The sequence below is a fragment of the Epinephelus fuscoguttatus genome, linkage group LG8 (assembly GCF_011397635.1).
Source record: "Epinephelus fuscoguttatus linkage group LG8, E.fuscoguttatus.final_Chr_v1".
Taxonomy (NCBI): Eukaryota; Metazoa; Chordata; class Actinopteri; order Perciformes; family Serranidae; genus Epinephelus; species Epinephelus fuscoguttatus.
In genome coordinates this window covers 6,745,196-6,764,976 of record NC_064759.1, presented here as the reverse complement: position 1 = coordinate 6,764,976, position 19,781 = coordinate 6,745,196, and the positions used below count along the sequence as shown (strand labels likewise).

The 19,781-nt window shown below is 39.7% G+C and overlaps 1 protein-coding gene across 3 annotated transcripts in view; it reads right to left on the bottom strand.

The window, feature by feature from the left end:
• dgkb (diacylglycerol kinase, beta) overlaps window positions 1–19,781 on the bottom strand; it is a 127,739-nt gene that overhangs the window by 63,207 nt on the left and 44,751 nt on the right. For all 3 annotated transcript variants that reach the window (XM_049583322.1, XM_049583321.1, XM_049583324.1), the window contains 7 exons: window positions 10,994–11,043; window positions 7,528–7,602; window positions 7,064–7,183; window positions 3,877–3,994; window positions 2,373–2,461; window positions 1,917–2,033; window positions 1,535–1,633 (listed from right to left, as the gene is read on the bottom strand). In XM_049583322.1, the coding sequence (XP_049439279.1) occupies window positions 1,535–1,633; window positions 1,917–2,033; window positions 2,373–2,461; window positions 3,877–3,994; window positions 7,064–7,183; window positions 7,528–7,602; window positions 10,994–11,043 (668 nt within the window). The remainder of the gene's footprint in view (window positions 1–1,534; window positions 1,634–1,916; window positions 2,034–2,372; window positions 2,462–3,876; window positions 3,995–7,063; window positions 7,184–7,527; window positions 7,603–10,993; window positions 11,044–19,781) is intronic.

Sequence of the window (19,781 nt, the reverse complement as noted above, 5' to 3'; positions counted from 1 at the left end):
ATGATGCTGGAAAATAAATCACTTTGTTTTATGGGGCTGTAATTTCAAAATAATACATTAATCCAGAAAGTTACCTGGAAATAACTAATTCATGTTTTTCTAATTCTGGGGAAAGTTGAGAGAAAGTTCAGAAACCGTGGTTTTAATTAGAGGTGTTCAGAGACCAACACCAATCAGAGGCCATCACATAACCCATATAATGACATGACAGGTTAAACAAATAGACAATAATGAAAAAAATAATTAGTTATTAGTGACATGAGATAAGATATCCAGAAAGTTAACTATTTTTGTCTATTTGTTTCACCTGTCATGCATCGGAGTCCCTGGATTGCCTTCCTGTCGAAACTTTAAGTAGTTTCACACCCACATAAATTTGTCTTTGCCACTCTAAAACAGAAACAGCAAATTGTGCTGTTCTGCCACTAGCAGCTAGTATTTTAGAGTGGTGAAGAGGAATTGATTTTTGATAAATAGTGTAACATTATTGGTTCACAAAATGTCCAAAATTTGGCATTTTCTGTGGCATTCATTCATTGTATGTACTCGTTCATGATTTACAAAGGTTTTAAACTAATCATTGCCTCACAACAATGACAACAATGATTGCTATCATTGTTGTGAGGCAATGATTGCTATCATTGCCTCACAACAATGATAGCAATCATTTCATGGCCATGCAGGGTTAGTAGTATTTTTTTATTTTTTAAATTATTAACTCAATGGTTTCGGAGCAGTACTCAGTATCAGCCAACTCAAGTAAAAATGGTATCTCTAGTTTTAATTCCTTTATAGTTTAGTTTATAAGCAGATTTCCAGAAGAATTTACTTGTAAGAACTGCTCTGTTTAATAAAACTTGCAGAAAAAATGACTGACTTGCTATCCACTGGCTTGTTACATTTAGAGTTGATTTTAAGCTCCTTCTCCTTGTATACAAAGCCCTACATGGGCTGGGACCGAGCTACATTGCTAACTCCCTTGTTAACTATTTGCCTCCAAGAACACTGCGATCATCTGCTGCTGGTTTATTATTATTGGAGGTTCCCAGCAACAGCCGGAAGAAGATCAGGGATGCAGCCTTTGTCAGTTGTCACTTTGTGCTGCATTTCTTGTATGAACGGTGCTACATAAATAAAATGTGTTATTATTATCATTATCATCCAAATAAATGAAATATTGAAAAACAAAATATGACAAAAAATGAGAGACTTTCTTCTTTGTGTCTTTGGGGGACTTTGACTTCAGTATTTCTAAACTCTGAAATGAAACTTTTTCCTTGTCTATACAAAACTTGGCAACTTAGAAGCCAAATATTACAAGTACTGAGGAGTTTAAGGTGCATTCTTTTCACCTGAAAGAGACTTGCACCGTGTCGGAAATAATCTTGTTAAAGCAATGGATCCAGTTTTGCCATTTGAAAGCTCAGTGGGAGAACACAGGCTGATGATTGCATCCTCAGGTAACACAGTGTCAAACAAGGTCAGGTTCACTCCGCCGCGGGACGGCTGACCAGTGAGGAGAGGGGAGTCTTACCAGGACGACAGGGCAGATTGAGTTGGGGGGCAGGATGTGATCCTTCAGGGGTCCGCAGTCACACTCAGGTTTCACATGGGAGGCACACTTGTTATGGAGCTGGAGGAGGTGGCAAGCTGTTATTAACAGCCAACTTGTGTCGGTAACAGCACATGTCGAGGTGTACATCTGTAGGTATATGCTCAGGATTTATCTGCATTAACACGTGACACAGTCTCTGTTTTATTTTCTATTAACTCGCAGCCACAAACAAGTGTTTTCTGGGTGTAAATTGGTGGAATGACTTGCGAGTTATCCAAGGCGCTAAAACCAAACCCTAAAAAACAAGAAGCAGTGGGAATATAATGAGGAGGTGGCTGCCTCTCCCCGGGTGGCGGCTTACCGTGATTTGACACCACACACAGTGGAGCCCAGTCAGGCCCTGGTAACACTTAACGGTTTTGTGACACTTGTCACACTTGGTGGGACAGTTCCCTTCCACCCAGAAATGATGCATTACCTGCGGAGAGAGGGGGAGACAGCAAACAGGGAGGGAAAGAAGTGAGAAAAGAAACATGGTGCAGAAAAACAAGATGTATACAAAGACACAAGTGACACAAGAATTAAAGAAAGCAGGACACAGAGAAAACAAGCAAGACGGACAAAGCAAAGAGAAAGAAAGGCCAAAAGAATGACAATGCCTGTGTCTTTAAACCAGGCTTGTCCTGGTAATTAGCAATGCTTAGTAGCAGATTGAGTTGTTTTAATTCCATTAGAAGAAGAGAAGCCCTCATCCTGAGCCCCGTGGAGCATCGCTGATCCAAGCGTGCCGACTGGTAAACACTCCAATTGGACGCACCTCTGTGTTTTTCTTGGACTTGACATAGGTTTTGATGCAAGACGGTGGTGCGCGAGCCACGCAGCGCTCATGGACTGTGTACTTGCAGACTGGGGGAAAAAAAAAATGCAATTTAAGAAAAGATGGAACATAGAGGGAAGAAAAGAAGACTACGGTTTGAGTAATGTGTTTGTGAAAGCTGTGCTGAAGGAGCTTGTTGCCAATATTTTGGGAAAAACAGCTTCTATGAAGAGTGAAGGGCTGGTGCACTGTAGAAAAAAGGAAAATGGGCATCCAGGCTGAAAAAAGTTTTATACTCTCAGAATAAAAAAGCAGAATTAAGGTTTATCTGACCTTTTTTTTTTTTTTTTTTTTACCTCAGTTGATAGTTTGTGGTGATTTTCTTTCCCTCTCTTAGTATATAATATTGAAAAACAGCTTTCAAACTATGAGGTGACACTGGAAACTCTCGGCTATATAACAGGTTGACTGCATCATTTTCAGAGCTCCTACAGTTTAAGACACGTTAGATTTAAAGCTTTTTTAATATCAATCAGAAATAAAGTTAAGACAAATTTTACAATGACCAAAATTGAAGGAAAAAAAACCCCATCAATTACATAGTGTCAGGGACAATTTTGCCTAAATGTTTTTTGTAACATTAAACATGACTTTTTTGTCTCATGGCGCAGACGAGGGGAGAAATACTTGCCGTTTTTTGGCGTGTTCTCTGGGCGATATTTTGTTTCTCCCTCTACACATAGGATTCCATTGCCTTGATTTCCATTGTGCCAAGTTTGAAAAACTCTTATAGGTATATTTTTGGCGTTTTCAACCTTTTGTCATCTCTTATCTATGGTCACAGCAGCCCAGGACAAGTCAGGTGTATACAGGGGTGTATGTAAGCCCTGATCTCTGTCAGGGGCTGCAGGGGATCCTCCCCTGGTACACGGTTTGTTTTGGGATAAACAAGCTCTATTTAGATGCTTTTAAACACTTTATTTACACTCAAAGTACAAAAAAATATCCCTGTGTGAATCAATTTATTCTCATTGTGAATTAGAAAATCATCAAAAGGCCAACTGACACCCAACTGCAGACCAGATTTGGCCCACGGGTCGTAAGTTGAGTATCCCTGCAGTGGATCCTCTGCTCTGAGCATCTCAGCTTGAAACGAAATAGAAGTATTGTTGGTTGCACTATCCTGATCTAAGGGACATTAACACAAGAAGCATTTAATAAATTAGTTAAAATAATACCAATTAAGGCCTTATCTTAAGATTAATTAACACCTTTAATGACTTTTTAAAGATTCACAGGAACCCTATTTTTTTTTTCTTTTTTTAAAGGCCATGTGAAAAATAAGACGCTAATATTTGTGCGTAAATTCAACCACAGAGTAACGTGCATAACATCGTCAGTGCAACACCTCAACAGATAATACCAGCCCAGTACACTGTATATTGTATCTGTCTGTGCAAATCGATGCATCCGTCGAACCCTTAATGGTAAGTGAATTACTCACATGAGCAGCAGAGTCCCTGCTTCCCCAGTCCAATCAGCATGTTGAGACACAGGTTACAGTAGGCCGGCTTGTTGAAGTGCTTCAGTCTCCACACATGTTGCCCGTCGTCTTTAACATTCTGCGGTGACAGAAACACATCAAATGATTACTGAAAGATCAACGGCTTCGTTACATCAGTATCTGGTGGGGGAATCATCAGCTAATCATTTCACTGATTTAACTGTCATGTAGCTTGTTGATTATTTCGCTAGTTGTGTTTTTATTTTACTTTAGTTCTACTGCTGTGTTTTGCTGTGTTTTGCAATGCAGTAAAGACAGAGGACAAGTTTCTGCTGTCTCCCCTTTGCAGTAATATTCATTCATAAAAAATGACACTTGGTGTAGATTTCAGCAGAAGATGGTCAAATAGTTCCATCTAGTGGACACATGATGAACTGAAGGCAGAGCTGATGGAGCTCTCATTAAGTTTGGGGATCACACAGCAGCAGTGAGGACACACATGTAGAGGGATGATCTCAGGAAACCACAGAGGTCTAATAATTATAAGGAATGTCTTTGTTTTAATTCACTGCCACTGTTTTTTTAGATATCCATGGACAGTAGCTTGGCCCAGAAGGAAAAATAAATTCCAGTTTTAAATTCTAATAATTTAGCTGACACTATGAACCTCAGTAATTTACAGTGGAGCCATTAGAGAATAGATGTTACAGTACTCCTGTGACCTCAGAGTTATAAGCATCATCATCTTGCAGGAATGAAATAAAGTACAGTCAGACAAAAAGAGCTGAGTTAGGAGCTGCGCTAAGTTTCAAGTTATTAATAGATGTTTAATGTACAGAAAAAAATCTGTTTCCTCAGTTTCAAAACCTGGTGTGAGATGCTGTGTACGGTCCACACCATATACTGTTAAGAATGGCAAGAAATTCACTATTTTTCCAGTGTCACACCACTTTAATCATCATGCCACAAAGCCTACATAGTGAAATCGGTCATTTAAAGAACTTATGAGTGTTGTCTGATCGGCTATTGAAGTGTTAAAGATGTATTAATCATACAATCTACAACTCCTTGAGGTACAGAGAAGCGTAGGGAGGTACTGCAAGTTGTCACCAATCAGGTGTTTATTAGTGGGTGCTAAGAAAAAGAATAAATCCTCAAGTCCCTGAAGTTCCTTAGAAACCATGGCAACCCTTCTTTCACTGAAAGCAATCCTGACCAGTCAACAAAAGACACATTGACCACTCAACAGGACAGTGAAGACAGCAACGTAGAGGACACAGTCTTTTCCCTGGACCTGGACTCTGCCAGGTCACACTCACCTGCAGAGAAACCTGCTATTGACCAACTGGTCGATAGAAAATCCCTGTGATAGTCTGACAACCTGTCCAGGGTGTACCCCATCTCTCGCCCAGTGTCAGCTGGGATAGGCTCCAGCTGCCCCATGACCCCCTGAATATACACTAATAGAAACATTATCATGAATATTTCCCCTTACGTGACTACAGTTAAGACTTTTTAGCGTCTCTTGAGACTGATGACATGTTGGTCTGTCACTTTGGTCCAGACTGAGACATCTCAGAAACTATTAGATGGATTACAATGGAATTTGTTACAGATGTGTGTGTGTGTGTGTGTGTGTGTGTGTGTGTGGTGCCCAGAGGATGAACACTTTTGATTCTGATCAATCTGTGACTTTTCCTGCAGCGCCACCATGTGGTTCATGTTTGCATTTTTGCCATGAACTTTGGTCCACACACTTGTGCTCCCCTTAGGATGACTGTAAAAGCTTTGGTGATCCTCTGCGTGTTCATCTAGCACCACCATGAGGTCAAACTTTTGATTGTTCCAGTACTTTGGTTTATGATTACATACCTGTAGAAATAATGACATTCACCTTGACATTAAACCTGCTATGCATTAACGTGTTAGCATTGTTACTGTGAGCATCTTAGAATGCTGACGTTTGTTCATTCATTCATTAATTTTCCATAACCACTTATCCCGTCAGGGGTCACAGGGGTGCCGGAGCTCACATTCACACCTACGGCCGACTTAGAGTCACCAATCAACCTGCATGTCTTTGGACTGTGGGAGGAAGCTGGAGTATCCAGAGAAAATCCATGCTGACACAGGGAGAACATGCAAACTCCACACAATAGGGCTCCCCCACCCTGGGTTCAAACCAGGAACCCTCTTGCTGTGAGGCAACAATGCTAACCACTGCAGCACAGCGTCGCCATGTCTGGGCATCTACTAGATTTGGTCCACACACTTGTGCCCCGCACAGGATGAATTGTACCAACTTTGGCGATCCCCTTATTTTCATCTATGAGCTCAAATATTTGATAGGTCCAGTGCTTCGGCTTATGACCAAATATCTGGAGAAATAATATCAAGCTTTGGTTGTACTTTCTCTTTTGAACGAATTGGCAAATGTTAGCCTGCTAACTTGCGTCACTAAGATGGTAAACATTTTAAATATTAAACCTGCAATGCATCAATGTGTTAGCATTGTCATTGTGAGCACCTGAGCATGCTGACGTTAGTATTTAGCCCCGAACCCAGCTGTGTCTAAGTACAGCCTCACACAGCTCAACTTGCTTTGTCTGGGGGTCACTTTTGCAAAAGGACAGGAGGCCAGGGGCCAGGATAAGAACAAACAAATAATTAATACATAAATAATTAGACCAGACCTCTGTCGTAGTCCTAGGGGTCCTTCCCCTGCACCTTTTTTTTTGGATAAACAAGCACTGTTAGATGCTTTTTTTATGCACCTTAGCACCTTATTAATATACAAGGTACAAAAAAAAAAACATCCCAGTGTTCATCAGTTTGTTTTCATTGTGAATTGGATAATGGTCAGTGGGCCATGTGGCAGTCTATGGCCCACGGGCCAGCCACAAGAGTTGAGTATCAGTGCTGCAAACTCAGTTGTGTAAATGGTCATTTCGATATTGCTTTTTGACAAATGTGCAGCTAAAATGATTTGCTGAGTGTACACACCTATTCCACGTTGACCACACGTGTGAAATTTAGTAATTTTGCGAGGTAAAGACAAAACTGGGAGCAAATCAATCACTGTGCTCCAGTCCTTCTCTGAAATGTCCACTCTAAAACTTTCGTTCTTGGAGCATTAGAATGCGACTGGAGTTACCAGTAAATGAAAGTGGTCTCTGTGTGGACTCACCGTCTCCAGACCCAGCAGGACCAGCAGTGGGATGGTGGTCATGCCTCCCTGGATCCACTCCTCCAGAGACACTGTGCCATCATGATCATAGTCAATCTCCCGCATCATATCCTGGAGGATCTACGGTATAAACGAAAAGTAAGTCAAAAGAGAACAAGCTGAATTTTTTGTATTCATAGAAGATGTAAATCGGAGTAATCTGGGCTCATCGTGGGTTTGAGGGAAAATCTGTGGAACCTGAATAACACATTCACTGAGTGTATAAAAAACAAATAAACAAATATACTCTTTTTTAGTCCCATTGTCAATTTCTTTACCATCATAATTTAATATAAAAGTTCAGCTGCACTATGTATTTGTTTAAAAAATAGATCTCAGAAAGCTGAAGAAGTGTCTGGTAACAAGCTGAGAGGTTTGCTTCACCTCATTACTAATTTCTATTAACTGGGTGAAATGTCTCTTACTGGTTTCAGCTCCGTCACATCCCACTCCAGGTACTCTGCCACATGCATCATCTGAGAGATAATGTGCTCGAGCTCCTGCAGTGAGACCACAGAGAGTCAATTACAGGCCCGAAAATACTGTATTTACCTTTCTGTATATTGCAGCCTTACAAGTCGATGTCACTTAGTGTCACTGGTGTGAATAGACTGATAAACAGCGTGTAATAGCAGGTTGGGAACGTCATTCTTCAGCACAGAAGAGTTGCACAGAGAAAAACAAAGGCAGCGTGGGAAGAGCTCAGAGGCTGATGGTTTAATTACAGTGGTTGCTTTTTGGGGGCAGAGGGGGGCGATATTATTATCTAGTGGGATACTGAATCACTATGATGCACTTTGGACTTCTTTAAGATGTTGAGCGCAAATCAAGAGTTCACACATTATAAAACAATCTGTGGTTATATTTTCTCTAAAATCTGCATCACATTAAATGAATATCTCTCATTGTTCTGTATTTCCTCTGTGCTCTTTTCAGTACTCTCTCTCCCAGCCAATAATGGGACACTAATAATGGGTTACATTACAAATCCCCCTCCACCCACTCCACCCTTGCCCTCTCCTTATTTAACCCTCTAATTCCAACCCCCGACTCCCTCCTACGCATTTTCTATACATACACATAAGCACTGGTGTGCTTTCATTCATAAATAAACCCACAGCCAACTTTTCTCTTTAATTCTTCTTTTCTGTCACCCGTCCATTCATGAACATGTATCACGTGTTGAGGTTATTATATGTACGGAATGGGAGCAATTTATTTACCCCTAAAACACTTTAAAAATTTAGATTAAAGTAGAAAAGATAGAGTAGAGTAGATAAACTACACTAAACAACCACTTTATTAGGCACAACTGTTCAACTGCTCATTAATGCAAATAGCTAATCAGCCAATCACATGGCAGCAACTCAGTGCATTTAGGCATGTAGACATGGTCAAGACAGCCTGCTGAAGTTCAAACTGAGCATCAGAATGATGAAGAAAGGTGATTTAACTCAACTCAATTTATTACCTGTTAAAATGAGAATTAAAATTTAAATCTGATGCCAGAGGTCAGAGGAGAATGGCCAGACTGGTTCAAGATGATAGAAAGGCAACAGGAAGTCAAATAAGCACTGGTTCCAACCAAGGTGTGCAGAAGAGCATCTCTGAAGCAACAACACCTTGTCCAACCTTGAAGCAGATGGGCTACAGCAGCAGAAGACCACACCAGGTGCCACTCCTGTCAGCTAACAACAGGAAACTGAGGCTACAGTTCACACAGGCTCACCAAAACTGGACAATAGAAGATTGGAAAACATTGCCTGGTCTGATGAGTCTGGATTTCTGCTGCCACATTCAGATGGTAGGGTCAGAATTTGGTGTAAACAACATGAAACTATGACATGAAGAATAAAGGCAGTTCTAAAGGCAAATAAAGTGGCCAGTGAGTGCATATCAGAGAAGAGCATGGGTCTTCAACAGGGGGTCCTCGAAGTTACTGCATATATAATAATATTTATCTTTGCCAATAATAACATAGTTTTACCAAAGATAACTCACCCTATCTGTAAAAAAACAACAAACTGTATCTTTAATCTCTTTAAACTAAGAGCTCCTTGGCCTGAAAAACATTAAAGACCCCAGGTGTAGGGGCGTCGGTGTTTTAGTGGATAGAGCAGGTGCCCCATGTACAAGGCTGTTGCCGCAGCGGCCCGGGTTCGACTCCAGCCTGTGGCCCTTTGCTGCATGTCACTCCCTCTCTCTCTCTCTCCCTCTATTTTCACACTTGTCTGTCCTATCAATTAAAGGCTAAAATGCCCCAAAAAATATCTTAAAAAAAAAAAAAAAAAAAAAGACCCCAGGTGTAGAGTAAATAAAGAAGATTAGAGTAGAGAAGACAAAATAGAATAGAGATGAGAAATAGATTAGTGTAGCTAAAACATATGAGAAAAGTTAAAACAGAGTAAAGTAGATAAAATGGTTCAGAGTAAATCAATAAAGCAGAGCAGACAAAACAGATTAGAGAAGTTAAAACAGAATAAAAGAGATAAAATAGTTTAGAGAAGATAAAATAGAGTAGAAAAGATAAAAGAGCGGAGTACATTAAATAGATAAGAGTAAATAAAATTGATAATAGTGGATAAAATAGAGTAGATCAAATAAAATAGGGTAGAAAAAATAAATTAGATAAAAATAGATTACAGTAGATAATAGATTACAGTATACACACAAGAGATTAGAGCAGAGCAGATACTTTCGAGTCGCGTGGATAAATTACAGGGGTGGGGAGAAAATTCGGTACAGCATAGTATTGCAAAATTATTGATATTACATTTACAAATTAAATGTTCTCTAGCCTACTATACTAACATAATTGACTGCTTTTCAGTCCACGAGATACATTTTATTGCTGCAAAAAATAGACATCAAATATTTTTACATTATATGTATTTTATCACAATACTCAGCTTATTGCAACATATTTAAAATTGCAGTAAAAATGTATCATGGATCCCATGCCGATTCCCACCCCTAATAAATTCTATTAAATCCTACATATTTTTTGACAATTATTACTGATTCACTGATGTGTAAGCAGCGTGTTATCGAGGTAATGCTAATTTAAACAAGTTCACAGGCTGTGTTATTTAATCTATAACTGTTTATTTTATGAGTTGATCAGATGTTTTACTTATAAAAATCTGATCTTAAAAGTTTCTACCGCAGTGAAATAAATGGTTTCAAATGTATTCAATATTTTCTCTTTGGTTTGTTGTTAAGCAGAAGTCAACGAAGTATCTCAGAATTGTACCTAAGTAAAGCACAAGTTAATTATTACCCACTATTCTTACCATGTCCTCATATATTAATATCATGTAGGTTTGATTATTTGTACCCATATATTTATCAGTTTCTGATTGTTAACATCAAATAACTACAATGTGTTTATTGCACATACCCCAACACTGGAATAAGTAGCGTATAATCGTCAGTTTTAGTGGTTGATTAATCGTTTAAATAATCTTTAAAGGAAACACAGCACAGTGTGATGTCATTGTGATAATACAGTGAATATTTTGAGTCTGAGTTACCTTGGGATTTAAGAAATTTTGACTGCCATGTTTCACAATTTTCTGATATTTTAGAATCAATATAAATTGTAGATGAATCGAGAATATAATCAGCAGATAATGAGAGTAACTGTTGGTTTATAGACAGGAGAATTCTTTCTCTCAGTGCTTTGTTTTTCTGTGTCCTTGTGCTGATGCTTCTGATTTTACAGACATTTTATAAACTGACAAGCTGTCTTGAGTACTCACATCACAATATAAACTTATCAGAAAAGACTTGTTGGTGACTTAAAATATTTTAAGAGTAAAAACAATAATATATATTTTCACTTTTAAACAATAAATTTCAGATGACAGTTAGACAGAAGAAGATATTTACCGAGCTGTCCAACGACCCGTTTCCATCAGTGTCATAGAGGCGAAACATAACTGTGGAGACAGAAAAACAAAATGTCAAGCCTCAGCATTAACATCCAGCCCTCTCCACCCTCTCCACCCTCTCCACCCTTTGAAGTGAACATTAGAGGCAGTTCATGGCGGGAGGCGCACACAGCACTCACTGCTCCATAAAACAGCTTTTTATTTCACTGTTTACCAAAACCCAAATCTCTGCAGTCGTAAGCATCTGAATGCTGCAACTTTAAGTGTCCCCCAATTACCACTCAAACGTGTCACCATGGAAACAGACAGCTATCACATCACAGCTGTGATTGGCTGTGACCGTCTGACATCAGAATTGTGACAACAACATGACCTGGCTGCAGATTGTTTCCATGCTAATGTCTATACTTAAGAGCCGCTCTAGCCCATGGCTGCCCACCCACCTCCTCCTCCTCCTCCACCTCCACCCTCCACCCACAGGCCTTCATGTGAGCGTGGTCGAGGTGCAGCAGAGGGTGGGTGCTGACATCACGAGGAGCTGACGTCAGACGGCGGTTCGTCAGGCCACTAACGAGGAGCTAAGTGCCAGTTTCCTGATGGGGACAGAGGGAGGGGGAAGTGATGCTGGTGTCTGGTGTTGGGTGGAGGCTGATGGTGTCATGAGGAGGTGATTGTGGTGACCCAAAGCGGCCCTAAAGAGGTAATAAACTGCTAAAGATGATGAAAAGTGTTGTTAACGTCTGTCTGCAGTACAAATGGGTTGGACAGAAAAAAGTCTGTGTCTAAAAAAACAACTCTAAATTACTACTAAAAATGTAAGAAGACATTTACAGCTGCTCCTACAGGTGAGAATCCATACGAGGGGTAACTGAAAAGTTTTGAGCCTCAAGGACACAAAACAAGGCACAGATTTTTTAGTGCTTTTATTTTTTCAACATAGTCCCACTTCAGAGCAACACACTTGCTCCTGCAGTGCTGAAGCACCTTCATTCCAGTGGAAACGAACTCTTCAGGTTGGGACCCGAAGAACTCCTCCAAGGCCTCCATGATGTCATGATGTTGGCTTTTTGCAAGTTGGAGAACAGGTGGAAGTCCGAGGGGGGTGACGTCTGGTGAATAGGGTGGGTTAGGCAGAAGTTGGAACCCGCAGTCATGGGTTATTGCCATGGCAACTGCTGAGGTGTGGGCTGGAGCACTGTCACGGTGGAAGAGGACTCCTCTGGTCCTCTGGTTAGCATTCCTCACCTCTTATCTCAGACCTTCTCTCTGAGGTGTTTCAGTAGGTCAGAGTAATAGTCTCCGGTGATGGTAGGACCCATTCCAAGGAAATCAATCAGCTCCAAAACTCGGGAATCCCAAAAAAACTGATGCCATCCCCTTCCCGGCTGAAGGAGTGACCTTGGCCTTCAGGCTGGGAGCTGATGCATGCTTCCATTGCTTTGACTGTTCTGTCCACGTCAGCTTCAAACTCCAAACTGTTTACTGACATGGAGCGACAAGTGTGCGCAGAGGACGTGGGACCCATCGAGCGGAAACTTTTGAGAAGCCAAGCTCATGAAAAACATGACCATGGTTAATTACCAATGACCTGTCAGTGGGGACAGTGCCACAACAAGAGGTTGTTCTTTGCCAAACTGCAGACTACTGCTACTACTTAAGAAGAACAAATACAAAAATTGTATTTGTGGCATTGAACTGGTCAAACAACATTGTTGTGGAGGTGATATAAATTCTCAGTTTATGAGAAGGGAAGCTTTTTGGATTTACACTTTGGACACTCTGGCTTTGAGGGGGTTAAATGATGACTTTGATTCGGTTCTATACTTACAGGTGACGCTTGTGCCTTAATTGTATGGATATATGACCCCAGCATATGGTTCTATATTACATCATGTATTTTTCCATTGCTGCAGGAGGGATGTTTACATGCTGCTCAAGATTAGCTTATTATATCGCTGTGGTATTTCTCATTGAGTATCACTACTTTTTGTGGTTTCAGAGGCGCCTCTGTTTGAAAAACATAATAAATATATAAATAAATATATGAATTCTAAAAACATTTCTACAATTTCACCTTATGTTTGCATGTCATTATGATGTTTTTTCCCTGATGTTTTGTAAATGTATCTTTTGTACATGTATTTTTCTGTAAATTAATTTTTTGTAAGTGCAATTTTGTACTAGTTTTGCAGTGTTGCACTAGGTTTCTGTATAGCTACATGTGTTCTCACGTGATCTGTTGGGCAGCCACCACTGGTCATATATATGGAGGTGTGTCTTCTTATCTTGTACTTGTCTGATGAAGGGCTGGTGCCTGAAACGTCACATGTGGTGTGGTGGTACATTTAAAATTTCCAAAAGGAGCAGTTTCTGGTGTGTGGACCTGTTTTTGTATTTTTTTTTATATTTTTTTCTGGCAAGTGGGTTAGGTATTAAAAAAGTCTTATTATCAAAGATAATCTTAACAGGATAATAAAAAGTTCAAAACAAAATATCTATTTAATTTATTTCTTATCTATAACACAAAACACTACGTTTGATTAACTGTTTTGCATCCAGTGCTTGACTCAGCCTTATTCTCCACTTCTGATTCAATTTAATGTCCCTAATTTGAAACTGCACTGGAGCAAGAGAAATTAGACTTTGCAGTTATTTTGCTCTGTAAAAGTTCATGTTTCTTTTGTTTTTGTTTTTTTTTTTGCACTGCAGACATCTGCACTGGATAACCAGAATTCACTCATTTAAGATGATTCGAATGGAAGAAAAACATCAGCTGCATATAAACCAGAGCAGTTCTTCAACTGACCAGCAGAGGGAAACATCCACCTGAGATATAACAGCAGTGTAGATCACAGAGAGAGAGCGAGAGCTCAATAAGGCATCATCCATAGTTAAATCCACGATGTGCTCACACACAGGCAGCATCAGTTGAATTATTTAGTCGTCCTTGTGCTTAATGAGTGCTACTCTACTCAATAATTCAGCAGATGGATGAGAATTACTGCAACACAGAATAAAAAGTCTGATGACCAATTAAGCAATGCAACCTTGTGAATAAATGATGTGATAAATGCAATTAAGAGATGAGTGAAGACGTGTTGATAAACTGCGACCACGAGGCAGAAAACATCTGTGGAGAAGCTTTGTGGGAGCTGCAAAGATCATCTCCAGAGAAGTGAAATAAAGAAGGAACAGAGAGGAAATTGTAGCAATCAATGAAAAAAAAAAGAAGCTAAAATAGATAGCTTCAATACGACATACAATGCTGCCATTGTTCATAGAAAACCCAATATCTAACTGTTATTTAAAAGGCTATTATACTAACTCTTCTACCAAGGTCCTGTTCTTGTTCCTGATGTCATGTTAACCTCACAGACTGGATGTTATTCGTATAAGCAGCCTGAAGAAACAGAGACAGAAATAATCTCAATGGTTGATTAAAACCACAGTGGAGAGGTCAACATGGACAATACGATTAATAAATATGAATGGTTAATTGGTTTTTCACTTCTTTGTGTCCTTTCATTTTTTTGTGGCTGATGCAGAGCCAATTTGAGCTCCAAACGTGTGATAGAGACGTGTTGCAAGTCTTTTGGGAGATATAATTCACAGTTCAATTACAGTTTTCTTGGACTCAACACCTGAACAAAAAAGTTGTTTGTGTGTTTTTTCACATTGTCTGTTTTGTTTATTTGTGACCGAAATTTGAAGCTTTAGTGATAAACAAAAGAATGGTGGAAAGTCTCTCAAGCAAGTGCATCATAGTGGAAACTAAGCTCCACCTTTACCAGCTGCAACACTAAAGCTCAAAGAGATAAATGTTTTGCTTTAACTTCTCATTACAAAGGAAATGTTGATTGCACAAAGTAATGGCTATAGAATAATCATCACCATCAGCGTTTAGACTGGTTCCCTATAAGCCTTGCTTTCACCATGCAATTCTGTCGCCTGTAGCCCTTAGCAGCCATCCCCAACACAGAGTGTCTAAAAATAATGGAAGTATCTACCGTGACATCACCCACTGGTTTGTGGATTGCCATTTTGAGGCCTCGAGTTTGGCATTTTGGCCAAACTCTCATTTGGATGAGAGGGTGGAGCTGTGGTGGAATGAGGGGTGGATCTGACTCATAAGCCCTTTTTACACAGAGATCGCACCAGAGGGCCGCTACTAAATCACTTCTTTGTGCCTCCTCTGCAATTAACACAAAACCAAACGACGGCAGCATCATTCCGCTCCAGTGTGTGATTTTAGACAGCATGCCGGCATTGCAGAACCAAAAGTAGCATGATGGGCCTGACATTTAACACAACAGCGTTGGACTCTCGTGTGACATATTACATACGTGTCAGCTGTGCTTTATAAACAATAGCAATGGCACTAACATGGCAATTACCATCATTAACCTCCTCTGTCATATGGTAGCTGATCTCGTCCTTCGCCTCTGCGGGTAAGAAGCTCTCGGATCTCACTGTTTTCCCAATTTGAGGACAGTTTCGGCCACTTTCAGTTAGCCACTAACTACAAGTAGCTACTTTTTAAATCTCCTGCAGTTGGTCGCACACACGTCATCAAAACGTCACACCTGTCTTGCCCATAGTCCCGTCCTGCTGGATGTCGTATTCATACAGACAACATTTTGGTGCTATCACCTCCTGTGGTGACTTAAAAGCGAAATCACTCTGTCCCCACATTTTGATATTTCAAAAAAAAAAAAAAAAAATCCCAAATGGCCACTATAGAGAGTTTGAAAGAAATGGAAACATTAACAAACAAACAAACTGGACTTTAATATCAATTTATCTTAGATGGGCCATTTTGCATAATGAGCCCATTTACTTTGATACTTAAAGTTTAATTTGATTGTTTTGCCCTTTAACGTCAGTAAAACTGTGAATGCAGGACCTTTAACTGTAACAGAGAATGTCAACACTGAGGTATTACTACTTTACTGAAGTAAACATCTGAGTACTTCTTCCACTACTGATGAAGTCCTACGTAAGTGTATAGTCAGTCAGATCAGTCAGATCAGTCACTATACTACTACTACTACAACAATAAACAATAAATAAAGCAATCTTTTTTAAGCTACAGTACAGAAGGTGTTGCATGCAGTTCCACGAGCCTGGAAAATACTTGTTCCAAGATGTTTAACAGAACATGTCAAACAAAGATCCAGTCAAACAGTTCAAGTGGTGTTTTCAACCAGTGAGAAAGTTATATCATACTGCAGGTAACCATAGCAACAGTAACAGTGTTAAACTGACTACAAAACAAAGTTGTTTAAAAAAAAAAAAAAAAAAAAAAGGACAAAGCCTTACTTGTTTTCCTTGGATTAGTGACCAAGGCATCAACATGACAATACACTCAAGAGGTTCCACATATACAGAAAAGCACAGACTGCAAACAGCCTCCACCTCATCTGCTGTTTTCATACATCAGGACTGTGACTGCACAAACTGTTATTTTCATTTTTGATTAATCTGCTGTTTATTTTTCTCGATTCAATAATTCACCTTTTTGTCTTGTTTTATTCAACCAACAGTCTGGAAACTGAGGGAGGACCACCGCTCAACCCGGCCAAGTCTTGGTTAAGGTGCTGGAAAAACAACTAAAAGTCCACAATGGAAAAAAGGGGGATTTCCGCACACATAAATTCACATTGATTGCTTAGCTTTCAGTCAGTAAGACCTTCATCAGAGCATACAACACACACAATGAACAGGCAGGTTAAGAGCATGTCACTCCTGCTCTAATCATCAGCAGTATGAAGGACACCTGTGCACACTCAGTTAGAGGTGGAGTGGCCTCTAAAAATCCCCCTTTTTTCATTCAACCAACAGTCTAAAACCTAAAGATATTTTGTTGGCCATCATTTATCAGCACAGTTGCCAGAAAAAAGGGATGGCATTGCATGTTTTATACATCTCATATTATCAGTGTTTCTAAAGTGATGTAGTATATGAGCTGACTTTTCCATTGGCAGGTGGAGAGGATGATGGCAAGACGCTTGCTAAGCTGCAGAGCACTGTTTGAGACCAACAAATAATAAAACAAGTTTGTTCTTCTTTTTCCAGCGGGAATAGTGGCACGGAAAATGGCTGGTTTTATACTGAGACATCACTGTGTTTCCAGCGGTGACTGTGCAGGTATTTTAAGCCAAAACATGATCTTTTCCAAACCATAACCAAGTGGTTTTTGTGCCAAAACCTAACCACACATTAACCACATTCTAAACTTCTCTGGCTTCACGTCTTCAGCTAGTTACCACTTTGTTTCACTTCATTCATCCAGACTGACATCGTGTTCATGTTAGCAGGTTTCTTGTTGGAAGGGGGTTCTTTATTGTGCTTTGCCTTAATCAGTCAGTAGGGAGCGACTTTTAAGTCCTGCTAACATTTACGGTCAACATGGATGCTGCAGTAGCAATTGCAACCCTTTTTTTTTACACTGATATGTTGACTCTTCCGAAACTGACTCAGAACATGTGCAGCTGCATCAGTCTCATCTACACTTGTCACCATTCCTCTGTAGCTTGTCATCATGAATGTGGCTAAGCAGCTAGCTGTGTAGGAAGGTGACATCACAGTCCCATCATCCCCAGGTTCCACAGCATGTTAATTCAACCTTCTCAATAAGATTTCATCGTAAAGTCTTGATCCTCTCTTAGTGATTGTCCTTTTCCATCCTCAGCTTCATATATAGAAATAATTAGTGTGGTCACAACAAAACACTGCAGTTTCATGTTCAGAGGTTGCCTTGACACTTTCCTCCGCAACTCTCGACTTTCCACTACATAATTATGTACAAATGTGACATAACTGTGGTTTGCAGAAGCGCACAACGCCAACATTTATGCTGATGACTGGGTTGCATATATAAAAGAGAAAAGTTGCAAATCTTTACACCTGAGAAGCTAAAACAAGCAAACATTCAGCATTTTTCACGATTAATTGATTGTCCATACAGCTGCAGATTAATTTTCTGTTGATCAACTAATCAACTCAGCTGCATTCAGAAATCTTCATCATGTATTATCACTCACATAAAAACATCAAATAGATTTGTTTGTGTTGCAGCAAAGAAAGAAGGACTCCTGTGAGAATACAGATAGTCTGAATATTATTGTTCCATTGTCCCTCCAGTAAAACCTTATTTGTCTAAAACTCCATTCGGGCGGGATTAATATTACAGGAGGAGATGAGGAATTAAATATTTACTGTGCTTCTCAGTAATTTCACTCAAGTGGTTTCTGATAGACATGAAAACTGCAATAGAGGACTGCATTGGGATTAGGATCTCATGTGTCCTGGAGGACCCAACAGAAATACTGCGGGAGCGGATGGTTTTCGTTTTGCTGCAAGGAGGGGCATGCGGTCCAAAAATAAACTTTGGGTCCCATGATTTGTTTGGATACAACAAAAATAGGAGTGCTAGTGCTGATCAGTATATTAAGAGTCCTTCTCTTTACCAGCCCATTTTGTGGTGCACATGAGAGCATGTGGGCTCACTGGTCAATCACAACTGAGTCAGGTAAACTTGTGCTTACATCATAGGCTCCACTGTAGCCTCCTTTGTCACTACTGTTGCATCTAAAAAATCATGGATAAATTGTTTCGAGTGTCACAACCCCCGCAAAATGGCAATAATCAGAATTTGATCAATTCAGAAAGAGAATTGAAACAACCATTTCTGGAGTGTTATTCACCTAAACATATGACACAAAGTTATATTATTTAGTTAGTTATTATTATTTAGTTAGTTAAAGTTATTGTTCTTGACACCTCAGAAACTCTCTATCTGAAGATATAGTTTCTCTGGATGGCATTGCTCTGGCCTCTAGCACAACCATAAGAAACCTCGGAGTAATATTTGATCAAAATTTGTCTTTTAACGCCCATTTAAAACAAACTTTAAGGTCTGCATTCTTTCATCTGCGTAATATTGCAAAAATTAGGCCTATCCTGTCCCAAAAAGATGCAGAAAATTGGTCCACAATTTTGTCACCTCTAGGCTTGATTACTGCAGTTTCTTATTATCAGGTTGCTCTAATACTCTAAGTCTTTAAAAACTCCCCAGCTGATCCATAAGGTGGCGGCACATGTACTGACAGGAACTAAGAAAAGAGATCATATTTCTCCTGTTTTAGCTTCTCTGCACTGGCTCCCTGTAAAATCCAGAATTGAATTTAAAATTAGGATGCACAGAAATGAAAATTTGTGGCTGAAGCCGAAGCCGAATAAAATTAAACGCTTGGCCGAATACCGAGTACTGAATACCGAATACCGTTGTTTAGTTTTTCATTAGTTTTTGCAGATGAACCCCCTCCTTAGTGTTGTCATGGTACCAAAATTGGGACCTACTGTACAATACCAGTGAAAGTATCACAGTTCTGAGTAGTGTCACGATACCACAGCAAAAATGAGGCAGATGTGCCTTTTGTCATTTATGAAAAGATACATCACTTTTCTATAACACATCAATGATATTTCAATGGAATAAATTACTTATTGACTTATTCATACTTTAAAAACAGCATCAATAAGTGATTAACATAGGGGGGATCAAAATAAAATAAATAAATAAAACAAAAATCAACCAGCCACCCTCCTCCCCTGACAAGTAAAGAACAGTCCCTTCATAAGTAAAGAACAGTCCCTAAAGTGCGGTGAGGTTTGTGGACAGTTACCTGACACAGAAAGAGAAATGTGAATGGCTCGTTTCTCCTCTGACACGCCACATACCTGTGTGCCGCCACGGCTCGGCTGTCCAGGTACTTTTGAGCAGT